This window comes from Galendromus occidentalis, unplaced genomic scaffold (assembly GCF_000255335.2).
Source record: "Galendromus occidentalis unplaced genomic scaffold, Mocc_1.1 scf7180000077514, whole genome shotgun sequence".
Taxonomy (NCBI): domain Eukaryota; kingdom Metazoa; phylum Arthropoda; class Arachnida; order Mesostigmata; family Phytoseiidae; genus Galendromus; species Galendromus occidentalis.
The window spans coordinates 317,629-333,604 of NW_003805502.1; the positions used below are offsets into that span (position 1 = coordinate 317,629).

The 15,976-nt window shown below is 49.5% G+C and overlaps 5 protein-coding genes across 5 annotated transcripts; 2 read left to right on the forward strand and 3 right to left on the reverse strand.

Moving 5' to 3' along the window:
• Positions 1 to 2,351: 2,351 nt before the first annotated feature.
• Positions 2,352 to 3,170, reverse strand: LOC100904630 (serine/threonine-protein phosphatase 6 regulatory ankyrin repeat subunit C). Its single transcript, XM_003747213.1, has 3 exons — positions 3,080 to 3,170; positions 2,675 to 2,988; positions 2,352 to 2,573 (listed from the first exon to the last, which is right to left on the reverse strand). Exons 1-3 carry the CDS (start codon positions 3,168 to 3,170, stop codon positions 2,352 to 2,354), a joined length of 627 nt encoding a protein of 208 aa, XP_003747261.1.
• Positions 3,171 to 3,278: 108 nt separating this feature from the next.
• LOC100904776 (cell division cycle protein 123 homolog) lies at positions 3,279 to 5,091 on the forward strand. Its single transcript, XM_003747214.2, has 4 exons — positions 3,279 to 3,739; positions 3,865 to 4,069; positions 4,191 to 4,422; positions 4,541 to 5,091. The coding sequence occupies exons 1-4, from the start codon at positions 3,657 to 3,659 to the stop codon at positions 5,089 to 5,091; spliced, it is 1,071 nt and encodes a 356-aa protein (XP_003747262.1). The 5' UTR covers positions 3,279 to 3,656.
• A 122-nt stretch (positions 5,092 to 5,213) lies between these two features.
• LOC100904918 (ankyrin repeat domain-containing protein 16-like) lies at positions 5,214 to 5,873 on the reverse strand. The gene is made up of 3 exons (XM_003747215.1): positions 5,692 to 5,873; positions 5,433 to 5,591; positions 5,214 to 5,343 (listed from the first exon to the last, which is right to left on the reverse strand). The coding sequence occupies exons 1-3, from the start codon at positions 5,871 to 5,873 to the stop codon at positions 5,214 to 5,216; spliced, it is 471 nt and encodes a 156-aa protein (XP_003747263.1).
• Positions 5,874 to 7,389: 1,516 nt separating this feature from the next.
• LOC100905064 (RING finger and SPRY domain-containing protein 1) lies at positions 7,390 to 10,964 on the forward strand. Its single transcript, XM_003747216.1, has 9 exons — positions 7,390 to 7,511; positions 7,903 to 8,024; positions 8,515 to 8,751; positions 8,834 to 9,015; positions 9,454 to 9,684; positions 9,832 to 9,960; positions 10,066 to 10,285; positions 10,383 to 10,667; positions 10,768 to 10,964. Exons 2-9 carry the CDS (start codon positions 7,943 to 7,945, stop codon positions 10,962 to 10,964), a joined length of 1,563 nt encoding a protein of 520 aa, XP_003747264.1. The 5' UTR covers positions 7,390 to 7,511; positions 7,903 to 7,942.
• A 1,990-nt stretch (positions 10,965 to 12,954) lies between these two features.
• LOC100901605 (protein FAM32A-like) lies at positions 12,955 to 14,023 on the reverse strand. The gene is made up of 3 exons (XM_003747193.2): positions 13,623 to 14,023; positions 13,342 to 13,516; positions 12,955 to 13,143 (listed from the first exon to the last, which is right to left on the reverse strand). The coding sequence occupies exons 1-3, from the start codon at positions 13,682 to 13,684 to the stop codon at positions 13,033 to 13,035; spliced, it is 348 nt and encodes a 115-aa protein (XP_003747241.1). The 5' UTR covers positions 13,685 to 14,023; the 3' UTR covers positions 12,955 to 13,032.
• Between the last annotated feature and the right edge of the window lie 1,953 nt (positions 14,024 to 15,976).

Here is a 15,976-nt window from a genome sequence, read left to right on the forward strand (position 1 = left end):
ACCGGTCAACATCGAGGATTATGCCGAACTGGTGTGCTACTCATTTTCTCCTGAGCCCGTCCTTCCTCGAGCCACGAGAAGCCGACGTTGCAACCGGCTTTGAAAAAGTTGCATCAGTGATTCTATGCCCGGTAGTGAAATGAGATATCATATTCATAATCGATCGCTAATGCTCGATTTTGTAAAATTGTTGTGTGACAAGAGAAAATATCCCTAGGTCATTCTTCAATAAATATCGATGTCAAACATCGTATGCTTAATATTGATATGTCCCGAACTGTTATATATCATGTTTAGTGGATCACGTTCCATCACCCTCGAACATGACTCGCCTCAAAATCCTTGATCAGCGGCAGTCTGACCGCTATTTAATCTAGGAAACGCCGAAGCTTGACGAAGGTAGTCGCTCTCGATGCGAAGTTTAGCGAAGTTTATTTCGAATGACTATCCGAATGATTCCGAGCCACACTCGCGGTCATCGCGGTTGGAATGTGAACAGAATTCGAGCTCCGCCTATCTATCAATGAACCGCAACATGAACATCAGATGGGTTTTCGCGCGGTGACCCCGCGATGAGGATTCCTCAGCAGACTCAGCTATATTCTGTGTTGTCTGCATTAGCAGGGCACCTCTTGGATGGACTACACCCGGTCATAGAAGGGCACCCACCGGGTGATCGAAATATTCACCCAGACAGCCTACTAGACAGCCTACGTACGAAGGGCACTGCTTTGTGAACGGGCTGTTCCTCACGTACGGGCATGAAGTTCCAGGGGGTGTGATATGTGACTTGAGAAAGTCATTCGACGCGCATGGAACAGGTTTTACTTTCAAAGTTCAAATGGAGAAAATATTCGGGCACCCTCTATCAGGGGAACTCTGCGATAGACGATCACGTTCAAGGGGCTCGGAAAATGAGCGGGCATGCCCGGATGATATAAGAGGGACGGCATCTCAATCAAAGAATACTGTCGACCCGATATCGCTTGCCATGCCAGGAGGTCCAAGAGTGCTCGTCTGAGTACCAGAAGAATTTCGGAGGTCAGTCCTGAGAGTGCTCCTTTTGAGGAAATCGCAGGAGACCTGCTGCAGGGGAATAGAAACTGGTTTCCTCGCGCACGAGCCGACGCGAACGGAGAGGGATCATGCAAGTGATTGAGCAAAGATAGACCTGCTGTGAGGCTGGACTCCGGGTGCTATCTCCACGGAAGCAGTCGAACTAACTTGAAGGAGATATTCGAAACCTGCAACTAAACGAGCGGCCAGCCTACCTGCCATGTGAAGGGTCCGAGTCTTTATCCAACACGACTCGACGTCCTTGTGCACGGCACAGCGACATAACCCAATAGCAGTCGAGACGTCGGCGAATTCTAGCTTGCATTCTCTCATTCAAGAGAGCTCCGGAATCAGAGTGAATCGCTCTGGTCTATCCACAATAATTTATCGCGACCATTATCTCATTATACTTGTGTTCCTTATTATCGAAGGCGCGTTTTCCGAAACCTCAGGTCCAGGCAGAGCGTCGTCATCAGGCTTCCAGCTTCCGCTGCTTAAATCCTGCATAATGTTCATCACGGATCTGAACGCTAGGAAACACAAGATAAATGCCCCTAGAGAAACGGTGAAATTGATGCAGCTGACATTTCCCTCGGAGCTCAGAATCGCTGGAGAGCCTTCTTCCCGCCTCCCGCCGCTGTCAGACGTCTCGGTACTCCCCGTTCCAGGATTCGGCATCGAAACCGGAGATCAAACGCGAGTCTTGATGAAAATTGATTCGGTAGAGTCCAAGGAAAAAGAGAAGAGGTGATTGTTGCCGAATTCGATCCGCTTTCTCGAGAAGCTGTTGCTTCGTCGCCATCCAGATCGCACGAGACTTCGTACGCTCTCGCTCAAGTGCTGCAGATTTCCTTCGCTGTCTATCCCGAGAACGACATTCTATCAGAACTCGAAAATGCATCATGTACCCGAAGACGTGCCACCCTTCGTCGCACTGGTCCGTCATAAGCGACGAGGAACCTGACTGAGGTCTGGTTCCCTCGACGACTCCCTCTACACGGCGCTCATTCACAGGCTTTTGGACAGGGGAATCTCTCGCTCTTGCGGCTTCTCGATTCCCTCCCTGGCGATTCGAGGGTGTCGATCTTGTCACCCGCCTGTCCCTGATATATCCTGTTTAGGTTTGCTCCCGCCGTATCGGAAATGTAGCCATCTCCAAGTAAGGAGGGTCGACCTCCGATAGGCTTGAGGCTAAAAATATCATTCCCTGACTAAGCTGGTGGCTCGGCTCTTTTATTCTCTACGATTTGAACCCCACGGAAATCCTCATCTTGGAATCAAGTTGAATCGATCCATCACGTACGCAGTATGTCGCAGAGCGTGCGATTGTTGAACTTCATTGCGACGTCTCCGGCTGCGACGAGGGGGAAAATGTCAGAATCTGTGCTCTGTACGGACAATACTTTCCAAAGTAGTCGCAGGATCCTGAATTTGGTACCTGTCGCACCCGTGTCGTCTCTTAAGGCGGGATCAGCTCCTATCGACAAGAGGTGTTCCAAGCAGCCCACCTGATTTTCCTGGAAAGGATGTATGTAAATTAGCGGGTTGGAGTTCCACTGTAGACCTAGCGAGAAATCCGCTCACGTAAACTGACAACTTGGAAGCGCTCTTGTCTCACCCTCGCGGCAAGATGAAGCGCAGTCTGACCATTAGCGGTCCGACAGTTGACTTGCAAGCAATTCTTATCGAGCAGGAGATCTAGAATATCGCTCGATGACCCGCTCTGCGCTGCAATATGGAGCACGTTCCGTCCCATCTTGTCTCTTCTCTCGAGCGATGCCCCCGAGTTCAACAGGAGCGAGCTGCATTCTTTCGAACCGAATCTCACTGCGTCCATCAGCGGGGTAGTACCGCAAGAGTCTTCGGAGTCCACCAATGACGTACCGCCGGCAGTGAGGAGCCTGTTCAGAACATCGACGTGTCCGTGGATGGCTGAAACAACGAAAATTCTCCGTGAACTAAAGAAATCACTCCAGGAATCCGGCAATGGATTAGCGGCCCCGTCTTATAGCGCTCGAATCACCATCATGGGGATCCCCTATTAGAACGCAATGCGATTGCTTCCGAATCAGGAGAAGTTCGCTGACCTGCGGTATGTAGAGGTGTTCGACCATTCTTGCTGGAAGTTCTCCACAGGGTGGAATCCTCGTTGAGGAGGAGGTCGATACTTTCCAATGAACCGGTTCTGGAAAAAAGTTTGAGGTCGCGGAACACCATAAATCAGCAAATCCCTCAACTCGTGGAGGTCGGGAGTCGTAGTCGAGCGAACCTCGGACCCCCCGAGAGCTATTCGTCAGACGTAGACAGAGGTAGACGCGGCTTTGAGCTCGAGGTACTATGCTTCGAAGGAGGACCAAGTATGTCAAAGGTTCACAACGACGCAATAATGAGCGATCCGACAGAGCAGGAATTTGTTGGCGCCACGCGAGCTCTTGATCGCCTCAGCCGCATCGGTTGTGCACCATCAGCAAACACTCTTTCGCAGTGTGTGCGCGCTGTGTCTGTCAGCACACACACCGTCAACAGAACGTGGAAATCGTGTTCAGAACCGTGTTCGAATCCATCACTTTTCTCAATTGGAGCTCTCAGAGGAAACAGATATGGCAGATGATAGCCAAAGCACGCAGTTCCAAGTCCCCAAAGTGTCTCGCGAAGAAATTCTACAATGCAGCTTCCCCCGATGGTGAGAATTGCAGTTGAAGATTCATTTCATGGAAGATCACTAACTAAGGGTCTCGGCATTCGAACAGTCAGATCACATGCACGGTATCCCTCGCAAAACTTTAATTCACATGTTCTGATGAGTAGGTACGCCCAGTTCGAGAAAGTGACTCCTCTATCGTTCGTCGTCGAACTCCCAGAAGACTTTGTGAAATACCTCCTGTCTGACGACACGATACGTTTACCCGGTAAAATGTACGAATGGAGACGAGATCAGAACTCAGACGACGAAGATTCGGATCCCTGGTCAGATATCGAAGATGAAGACGATTTGAATGAGGGAGAGACCGCGGTAAGTCGAGGGTCATGTCGTGTAGCACCACAGAATAGAGCCGCGAATCATCGAGTAGCGCATCATCAGAATTTTTCTTCCATGCCAGAGCACGATAACAGAACATCCTATGGATCCACAGGTGCCAAAGTTCGAGGAGCTCTCACGCAAGGTCATGAAGAAGATCCGGAAATTGGGCGGGCGCTGTTTTCCCAAGCTAGATTGGAGTTCGCCCAAAGATGCGTCGTGGATCGCTCTCAATCGTACCTTGAGCTGTAGCACTTTCATCGATATCTGCCTCTTATTGAAAAGCTCAAGCATAACGACTCATGATCTCGTAGATCCATTCGAGTATGCTCATCCTGCGGACCCAGGTTTGTATTTCCTAGGCGAGATCTCGATCCAGAAGATCGTGAGGGAATCCCGCCGGTTCTGGACAGGAGCTTATACGTATTAATGTCGTTCTGAGCTCGGAAAATCACTCCCCTTTAGGCAAAGGAGACTCCGAGAATCAGTCATTGAAACATCATCTCATCTTGAGGAAATGGGTCGAGATCGAACCATCATTCGAGTTCCGATGTTTCGTCAACAACAGGAAACTGATCGGGATTTCTCAAAGGGAAACGAGCCAAGTCTACTCCCACATAGCCGAGCAGAAGGATCAAATCGTCACCGACATCGTGTCATTCTTCAGCGAATACATCGAAAACCGTTTTCCTTTGAGAAACTACGCTTTCGACGTTTTCCGAACGAAGAAGGACTACGTTCGTTTGCTCGATTTCAACCCGTTCTGCCAGCAGACCGATGCCCTGCTGTTCACTTGGCAAGAACTCCATGGAATGGGCGCGCAAGAAGCACCCGTCTTCCGATTCTCCGCTCACGGCGGGGGCATAAGAACTGGGAGCTATCAAAACTATGCACTGCCAATAGATGTGATTCGTTTTGCTCATTCGACCAATTCTGAGAAACTCATCGACATGTTGCATATTCAAGATATCCAAAGGGACCAGCAGGATTCGACGGATGACGATGAGAGCTCATGAAGACGCTCCCATTGCTCTCTGCGCTCTCGGAGTAAATATAAGCGTTACGACTGTGATCAATGAGGTTGAGAGGAATGAATATTGAATAAGAAGAGGAATGAGAGTAGAAGGAGACTTTTGATTCACCTCGCGGCAATGTGGAGCGCGGTCCAGCCGTCTTTGTTCCGCAGGCATGGCTGAGCTCCCTCACCCAGGAGAAGATTCAACATTTCTGTGTTGCGATCTCGGGTACAGGCGAGCATGAGGGGGGTCCTGAATTAGAGAATCATCTATCAATCTTCTGAATCAAATTGTCGCCTGAAAATCTCATGCCTTCATGGTAGAAGAGGAACAGCGCTTACCAATCAGCTCTTTTCAGAACGTCGACCGCTGTACCCTTCTGTATGAGATACCGAGCCACCGGAACGTGTTTGTTCTGTGCGGCTTCGTGGAGAGCACATTTTCCATCCTGATTGACGGCAGTCAGAAGATAATCCAAATTCAAATTTTCCAAAAGAGCTCTGAAATGTTTTCATCTTCGGAAATAAGCTCAGCACGGCGAGTCGCGATCTCTTGTATGGCTCCGCAGAGAGACTTCACAAAATATTTGGGTAGAAAAACCTTATGACGTCAAGGTGCCCGTAACGAGCGGCGACGTGCAGGACGGTGTCCGAGGACGCTGGATGAAGCAATGCGCTCCGATCCTGTCCCTTCGAGGTGATTATCACCGACGCGTCGCCCGATTTCGCTGCATTGAAGAGCTTCTTGCGCAGGCTTTCCAAAGACGGAGGCTCTTGAGGCATGATCGCATTTACACTTGGACAGAATTTGGGCCGATTACGTTCGGACATCGGAACGATCCCCAACGGATTCATTCGCTCTTCGTGAACTCTTCAGATGATGACCTTATCTGTCCCACATCATGCAGAGAAAGATGTAGTCTTTTTCGCATGTAGCCTTCCGGGAGACAGAGCTGCCGCTCTGATACTTGGGTCAGAGCTACTTCTGGAGGCGAGGATTCACCTGTAATGGACCGGCGCTCTCCTGATTGAGCACAGAGGCTCCGAGTCGCGATAATCAATCATGGTGTCGATCCACGCCAATCCGGTCTCAGCCCTTTGCCAAACATCATTTCTCTTCTCTCCGCGCAGGGGAGCGCGATATTTCGCGGTCTCCAGGACAGAGGCAGTCGGAAGGGGGCAGCCAGCTCCGCGAGCGTCAGGATGACGTAAGTAAGCTATACCTGGCCTAGGCGAGACCTCGATGCCTCCGTCGGACCCAGATTTGCTTTTTGGTAAGAAGACGACCGCAACTCATCCAGAAGAGCAGGGAGAACACATAGGAGGGACCACCGGGCCGCCCAATCCGTCAGCTGGCAAACATAGCAGACGAGTTCTGTCACGTCGGGGTGTAAACAAATAGTTTCGATATGAGAGAGGCTCACGCGCGGAAATCCCATCATTCCTCTGTGCCAGAGGAGTAGATCGTGCCCCTTGCGGCACAACTCACGTCCCGGCCATAATCTGATTTCAGTAGTCCTGGATTGAGCTTCCCTTTTTCCATCGATGTATCGGAGGGAAATAGAGGGGCTGTGTCGGTGGGGGCAGACATACTCCGACTGTGATGCAAATAAGTAGATGGATCAATCAATGCAGGAGTTACAGAGCTACACTCGAATGGCAATCCTTCCTACCAAAATTATTCCAAAAATACACTTCCTAAGGCACCTCTCTTCGCTTCGCCATCGCGATTCCCGCAGATTGCTACGGGTACGATTCGGAGGGAACTTATTGAACCCCCAGAACAGGCGATGAGAAGCGGGCAGGGTGATAATAATTCTTCGGATCTGGGAAGACGCTTCACGAGATCACACTAGACAGTTCGGATCTTCGAGAGACTCGTCATCATCTGAAGTCTTCACGAAGAACGAATGAATGCACTGTCGGGGATCGTTCGGAGGGATCCCGTGGAGAATCGGATCGGGATCCAGCAACCCGTCGTTCTCTCTCTTAACTGAGCTAATTCTCGAGTGTCGGACTAGAATCCGAATGGATGTGCCCGGGCTCCAGCGTTGAGCCGTGATTATTCGAAAAAGCGCGGTGCCTGCTCTCGGCGAGATGCTTGGTCGAGTGGCTGCGTTCCCTAAGACGCCGCTCGGCGTTGGCGAAGCGGATGAGTTGTCACAAAACATTCCGCGATAAGATCCTCGCATTCATTCGGCGTAGGCTATAATCCGCGCTGTGTAACGAGGGCGAGGTGCTGAATCGACGAGGTGCGGCCGTCGGCGGCTGACAGTGGAACCCAGATGATCTCTGGCCCATAACAAAAATGGCGGCCGTCAGGGTCTGTTCGTGATCATCTGACATCTGATACAGAGAGACAGAGGAGTATGACGATACCCGGGCGACCAGAAACTCTGCCAGACCGAACATAAATTCAAGGTAAAGTATTCCTTCATCCGTATTCGTTTCCCCGAATTACACCGAAGTCTACCTCCCGAACTCCCGAAGTCCGAAGGCATTCGAAAAAGAGTCTGACAGCGGAACGAGACCGCGCTCGATGGCACGGTCTGAGTTGGTCGAGAACATCTACGGAGCTCTGAATCCATTCCGGAAAGTGGCTGTGATGTCTAATCGGGGACAGTCCACCGAATCATAGATGGCAATTCGAGGCACACCCAGGCATATGAATATTCTGAATTTCGAATGAAGAGAGCTCGCATAGCACCTGGCTTTGCCTCCGACCGTCAGCGGACTACGTGTTGCGAGCAAGAACGTTCATTGTGCACCGAACAAGTGAAGTCGCTTCTCATTCTACTGATCTCTCACACAGAAATGACTCACGCCGATAACTCTTGTGGCCAGGATCGAACATGGGAACTAATTGTTGTAAAAGCTCAAAAGAAAACCCCGATGAGATATGTGAACCAGACAGCGCAAACCCCCAACATTCAGGTTAGTCGAGGAAGAGGGGTGGGGGGGGCATGAGGCCCGAGGAATCACTGCGGCTGACTACTGGAGCAGACGTCGTTCTTTTTCGCTTACACGGCCGAGCTCGTCGCTCGAACCATCGGTTTCCTCTAGGAATTGCTATGATCAAACGCGCTAGTTCCCTCCTACAAAGTGACTGCCCCCGCTTGATACTTTAGGCCTGGCTCGAACTCAGTCTTCGTGTCGCTCGGGAGAAGGCCTACGCTTGTACACGGAGGGCTAGAGTTTCGCTGAAGATAATCCGGGGCCCGGTACAAATCCAGACTAAATATTCCCGCATTATAAGATAAATGAGTCGGCGGTATCGAGTAACTCTCTGTTCTGATCCGTGCCGCGGTTATCGAATCCCAATCCATTGCCGTAATGCTCCCCCCACGGCGGCTCGTGGGTCTTAAATAATTATATCAGGGTCCAGGGAACGGGAGAAATTCGATTAACTCGAAAGTCTTTGCAGGCGAGTCGGCTGCTCTGGTGGAACGACTCGTTCGCGAATTTCTTTCGGTGATAAGAACTCTCGTCGACCATGATCCTCCGATTTTCTTCATGGAGCTGATACACATCGCGGATAAAAACTATGTCCTCGTAGTCCAATCCCTGTGTAGAGCGATTCCCCTGGAGGAGCTGGTTGGACCCCTCGTCATATCACAGATACTCTATGAGTGTCCCTCGCCGAGTAAAGAGGATCTCATCGGTGAGTTTCCAAGCGCCCGTGGGTTTCGTCTTTGAACGTGAGTCGATTTTCGATTCTAAGGTGCGATTCTTCAAAACATCAGGCTTCATCAACCTCCTGGAGACGCCGTCTTTCAAAGATGATGCCTACGAGCGGAATCTCTGTGTTGCCTTAGCTTGCGTAGCGGATCGAATGGCTGGGCCATACGCCGTCAGTTTGCTGACCGAAACGACTTTAAACTTCCTCGTAGAGAGGCTGGATCATCGGAAAAAACATGATACTCAGGTCAGTGGCCGACGCATCCGAATCCATGCGGAATCGGTGAGTGAACGTCCCGAAGAAAATCACACTCGAGATTTTGAGAGTGGATTCCCCTCGCACGAGCTGAATCGGAGTCCGGATCGTTGGCCTCCACTATCATTGCTGGTCGTGGGAACCTTGGGTGGAGCCCAAGGACAGGGCCGCATTAGCCTCGCCCGTGTTTGGGTCACTCTAATTGGGGCCTACGTGTCGGTGCTCGGGATGGAATCACGATTATTTTTGCACATCAGGCTTGATGATGCCGACCGAAGAACTCGCGTCGGCATTGGCCGAACTCGCCTGGCTCGAAAAAAAACAAATAAGGGAAAATGTTTAGGCCGTAGATTGTCCAATCGTTTTAATGTCTAAGAATGAACACCGTAGATCAGCGAAACGTAATGAATCTGAATTCTCTCAACCCAGGTGGTCTTGTTCGCCTTAATTGCTTTGGAAAAGTTCGCGCAAACGTCGGAGAATAGGGTCACCATCGAAAAATTCCTCAACGCCGAATATGATTCAAACAATCATCCCCTGAGAGCGTTGGAGACTTGGGCCGATGAGGAAGACCCCATCCGACGACAAGTCGGGTTCTGCGCACAATGGGTCTTGGACAACATCTTCCTACTGCCCGATCGGGATTACTCGTATACACGAGTGAGTATGGAGCTCCTTCCCCGCCTGGGAGAGTCGAGGGAAATCTCTAACTATCATTCACCTTGATTCTAGTCTCAACACTCATGGCTCAGACCGAGCCCGGGCCTCGATTAGGTTATTCTAATCAAAGATCTCCATCGAATGTAGGTGACCCTGAAGGGAATCAACGCAATCCTGAACGGCCAGGACATGACCGAATGTATGAAAGTTTCCCCGAATGGCTTGGAGGCTCGCGCGGATGCCTGCTCTTTCGAATCCGTCCGTTCCACGTTCGAGGTGGGTGTACCGCGCTCCGCCATGGACATTTTTACGAGGGGAAATGATGCTTCCCAATCTCGTCTACGTGTCGAATATTCGCTAAATCGTATCGTGGCCCGTCAGGTCTCGGAAGGATGTTGGTATTATGAAGTGGAGCTCGTTACGGATGGCATCATGCAGATCGGTTGGGCGACACGGAACTCAAAATATTCCAACCACGACGGTTACGGTATCGGCGACGATCAGTATTCAATAGCCTATGACGGTTGTCGACAACTCATCTGGTATTGTGGTCACAGCATCCCAATCAATCACAAGCCATGGAAACCCAACGATATTCTGGGTAACATCATATTTGAAATCCGAGCGCGTATCGATACTCGTCACACTCCGGACAATGAGAGAGACCCGGCTCTAACCCGACCAAACCCTTTTTGCAGGATGTCTTCTAGATATCGACAACAAGGAATGTCTATTCTCGTTAAATGGCGTTCCCCAGCCTTCACTTGTTGGATCTGTGTTCTTTGATTCTACGAAGAATGCGGGATTTTTCGCTGCAGCTTCATTCATGACCTATCAGCAATGCCGATTCAATTTCGGCTCGCGAGAATTCGTGTACCGGCCAACGGACCGTAAATTCAAATGCTTCAACGAATGCGGCTCGCTGAACGAGGAGAGCGCGAGAATTATTCCAAACCATATGAAACTCAGAAGAGGCTCCCTCGGTGAGTGAGAGATGGAGAGAGGTACCGCTGACCCAAACTAGATCGACCGAGCCCCGCCAGGGCAGACAAGCTCTCGCTTATTGAGCTCTCCTTCCCACAGGTGTTACGAACGCTTGCTCGATATGCGTGGACTCCGAAGCTTCGACGCGATTGGAACCATGCGGTCATTCGGGGTTTTGTGATAAATGCGCTAACGTTCTAGAAAACTGTCCGTTGTGCCGTGCGGAAATTTCGCAGAGGAAAACCACCAAAGAGGTCCAGACTCGGGAAGCCGAAACGAGCGATGAGACCGCATAATATGAGCTTGGAACACGCGAAGGAAAGGCCCGCTTCCTGCCAAATCTACTGACCCGATTGTGATCGAAACCCCGCCCTCATGCGATGAAGAATATGATCAAGATTTCCATCAAGCATGCACAGCCGGCGCCCCCTCACGATTCCATGAGAAGCTTGGATCAATTTGGTCACCTTTCCCGATTCGTATCATTCCGAAGTCTTGCCCACAAGGATGTCCTCAAGGTCAGGGTGCTCTCCATTCCTGCACCCGTGCACTTGCAAAGCTCTTCCATTGGATGTCAGGATAGCCCGTGTACACCTATCGAGCTTGCTGTAAATAATATCAGCCGCATGCCAGCATTCTTCCCAAAAGAATATTATTCATGTACGGTTTTCCTCCGAATGTTGGGATGCGATCTTACGCGACTTTTCGATCTCTGACAGAATATTATAGATTGACCCTCCGATCACAGACCGCCAGATCGAAGATTACGACTTATCCATGTTTTGTCTGTGGGAGTTGAGCAGTCTCCGGACTCACCCATTGTATCTAATCATCAGACTTTGAAGACGCAGAGAATATGTCTCCGCCGGAAGGATTGTTCACTATTCACTATCATTGGCTGATGTCTCGTAAAATAAGTGGAAAATAAAGGACATCACCCACCGGGTCAAGAGGAATCTGAGTTAGAGCCCGAACTCTTATTCAATAGGATCACTTCCACCAAAGCTCTCCACGAGTGCCGCTTCCTCCTTCTCCGGGGAGTCCCGAAAGCAGTCGAGCCATGGAATCCCTCCCTCTCGCTGCGATCGGGAATCTCTGCTGGAATAGGGATAAATCGCGTTGCTTTCTTCAATATCCTCATCCTCTACATGATTCCCATGACTCTTAATCATCCACCGATTTCGCTCACAATATTCCCCGCTCTCGTAATCAATGCGAGACAACGTCTAGCACAAGTTGATCAAGCACGTTGTCTTCACAAGTGATCCGTGTTCGCGGATTGAGTCCGTCGCAAGGGAGCACTCATGCGATCGAGATGAGTCGTCTAATCGTATGGGAAGCTGACATGGACGGCAATCATCAGCGCTGTTGGCTCGAGTTCGAGCTCCTCTGTCATGAGACAATTCTGTTAACTGATGGCGATTTCCCGACCGCGTTCCGTGAGGTACCAGAGTCCGATGTTATGCTGCTAATAGCAACGTCCCTTTTCCGGATATAGAAAATGTTGTCGTGCTTCCCTCCAGACTGTGTGCGAATCTGGAGCCGAGAGACATTCAAAGTCAACCTCGGCAACGGCGCAGTAGCCGGCTCCGCTGACTACAATGAATGACTCATCCTAACAGGATCGGAAAGGTGCGAAGACTTCGATCCGGATGCCGCGCCGGCGACCCTGAGTCCGAAGGCGAGGGACTCAAAGCTTCTGATTGTGGTCTCCAGAAATAACTTGATGATGATTAAAACCTTCATTCCGCTAGATCAGGGTGCACAGCTACACAAGCTCGGCGGGCAAGTTTGGGGGACTCGTGACCCCTAGCGGGCCGCACGAATCACTGGTGAGCCCCCGCCCCGCTCATGAAGGGGGTCGAGCACTGAGTACTTTCTAGAGGATACTTTTTATGAGAACGAGTAATTGATTGAGGGTGTCCTATTCCCCGAAAGTGTGTCGCGCCGATGTCGAAATAGAAAACCCTTAGGATTCACAAAGAAAGGAAGCCTGGAAGTATGGCGGCGGGCCGCTCGAAAATATCCTGGGGGCCGCATTGCGGCGAGTTGTGCACCCCTGCGCTAGATCTTCCGTGGCTCAAAGGATGTGCCATGACCCGCGGCCTGATTCCCGTAGGTAATTGAAATGTATGGTTGAACCTCGACACGCCTGGCACTACGAATTCGCTTCGCCTTCGCAGTTTATCGTTCCAAAATCGAGCAGTCGGGGCAATCGGAGATGAGTCTAGCCGGCGCTGCTAACATATCCCCCCTGCCTGCAGCCCGGGTAACCCTAAGGAAGCAGGTTATGGTGTTCACCTTCTCATTTATTACTTTACAATGCACACAGTGTTTTTGCGAGAACTCAGCCCCGAAAAGAGTCTATTTGGTCCAAGATACTTTTGGAATATCGTAATGTTCGCTGAGATTATCAAGTTTAGCGTTGAACTCCTCAACACGCTGCCTGTGACTTTTCGAAGCCTTTTCCATGATCTGCAACATAAGAAGCGATGAGAGTCCTGCAGGCCGAAATTTCTGAATCACAGAAGTCACTCCCGTGGGATCCCGACTATTTCAGTCACCACTTGCTTGACCCGAGTTGAGTTCCAAGCCGAAATCCAGGACGTGTCCCAGCCCTGGAGACCTGCATTTCCTGTCGCATAGAGAGTGTCATCCGAGGTTGTATCTCACCTTCTCTAGTCGCTTCTTCTCCTGCATTTTCTTGAAGGCTTTCTCAGCTTTCGTCATCTCAACTTTCACTAAGCGGTGTTCTTGCCCGCGCTCGTCGTCAGAGCCATCGTCTGCAGCTCGCGAAGTGTGCGCCTCTGATTTGTGTTTCTTGTCTTTCTTATCCTTCTTCTTCTTCCTGCAATGAGGATATCTGTCAAGACACGCTCTCGCAGGAAGGATCGCTGATTCCCCCAAAGTCACCGAAACTCCGGACACGTATGCTCTATATACACTGGACCTACTTTTTGTGGGAATCCCCCTTCAACTTGAGGGAACCTTCGGCGACAAAATACTCGTCGGACATTTCCCGCCGGAAAGACTTTCACAATGACAACCGGAGACACCGCAGGATTGGAGAAGTGTGGTCTGCAGCTACACAATCATCGGAGGAAGGTCCCCGTCACGGATCTGACGCACTATCTTGATCTCCGGTCAGATCTGACTGATTGAGAGGCTGAAATCTGGATTCTAGCTTGCTCCTGGTCGGAACCGATTTCGTTGGACGCGATGGCTCCCTCCTTCGCTTCACATGACGATCTCGTAGCCTTGACGGAGAATTCGTACGCTTATCTGTACCTTGGTCTATCCTTCTTCGTTAATAAGTGTACAGATGATGCACGCATCATGCTCACCACCACACTGCTCTCTCTCGTCGTTTGCTCTTTGCATTCGTAAACTTAGCAGACGATGGGCCGGAACAAAGAAAAACAACAAATACAGAAGCAGCGCGGGACCTCCCTTTACGTGGTTCGCACAACGATATAATTTCTGTAGTACGCTACTAGCTTTGTATGAGAAACAGGAAACACCTAAAAGTGATATGATATATATATAAAAAGTTAAATAATTAAATGTAAGAGGATTTATTATTGTTATTATTATTTATTATTATTTATTATTATTTATTATTATTTATTATTATTTATTATTATTTATTATTATTTATTATTATTTATTATTATTTATTATTGTTATTATTATTTATTATTATTTATTATTATCTTCACCAATTATCTCTATTATTATCCTCTTAAATCTTCTTCACGCTATGACTGACTTGACGAAGTGTCGCATTTATTGGCTTATATTCCCCTATAGCCTACAGCGCCACCACTCTAAATATAAACTCGTGATTTCGTTATCTCTTCGTGATTTTATTTAGTTTCCGTGATTCTATTTCACGATATTCTTCATTAGCAATGAGCAATGAAGAAGAGTCATTACTCATTTTCTTATTGCCCACCATCATTTGTAATCCCTAACAAACTAATTTCCATGCAATTCCGTTTTTTTTCGCAACTTCATATGGTCCACATATCTGCATACGTCGGCCTTTCCTGGATATGTTTGCACATTCCGCATTTTTCCCGCATACCGCATATTGAATAATGGAAGTTTGGGATTGTAGGACTTGAGGAGTTTCGATTTTTCCGAAATTTCCGGCCACTCCCCAGAGAGTTTCAATGGAGGCCGCGAATTTCCGCGAATTTGGCGGAAATCCGCGAAAAAAGCAAGAAGCTAGGTTATGTCAATGACATTACCGTAGATTCACGTGAAAACATTTAATTACGATTTTTCCGGCAAGCGGTCGGCTTGCCGAGGAGTCAAATCATGGCAAATAGACCTATCCCTCTATCGGCCCTCTGTAGGATGGAATTGGGTGAGTTTTCATGAAAGCTCGGTAAGAGCCCACTGATTGCCCGACGGGGCTGCGATATTCAATCATTCTACGAGAGATGGTTTCCGTGGTTCGAAGGCATCGATATCTCTTCTAAATCCCGTCGGCATAATCATCGAAAACTGCGCTAGCTATCGAGTTTCGGAAGTTTTTCCGCTTCACGAATCTAGAATCGAAAGCCACACCTATCCACCCTCGAAGTCCTTTGGCTGCCGAAGTAGGAAGTTTTTTCGGACCCTCACTGCGGCTTACTCGACGAATCCGCTAAGATACGACGATTGGTGAATTTTGTTGGTCTTCAGTTCGACATATAGCGCGTGGTCGTCATCATCCAGGGAACGCGGTTAAGTTCGAGCCTTACTTTTGACGTGAAGGGGACGTCGATGTGATAAGTAATCATAACTTATGATAAGTTTGAGCTGAGTTCAGCTTCTTGAAATTACATTTGTGTCTCCATCCGGGGAAGATCAGCCGAGTGTTGTGCAATGGAGGCCTTGACAATCTTCGAATGTCGTGGAAAGCGGAGCCTCTCATCCATGTTACAAGCATGGCGGTACACGTTTTGGAGGAAGACACGCCGGAATTGCTGAGTTTCGCGTTCCCATGCAGCAGTGTAGTAAGAAGATCGCATGATTTCGTCATCATGATGGAATTCAGATCTCACTGTATCGGACTCGATCGCGACCGCGGCTTTTCTGACCACGGCGACCTTCGGAGCCGGAGCCGAAGTCGACTCTTGATGAGTCGCCCCTTGGAGAGATCCTCCCGATGACAGCCTAAATCTGTTGACACGCGCACTCGCTGAGCTTGAAGGTAACTTCGTCGTGCCGCTTCTGTCGCCAGGAGCTCCCTTCAGAGGGTCTCATCTATTCCCCTATCCCCCTATGCCCCTATATAATAAAAGCGCTGTGTCTGCCT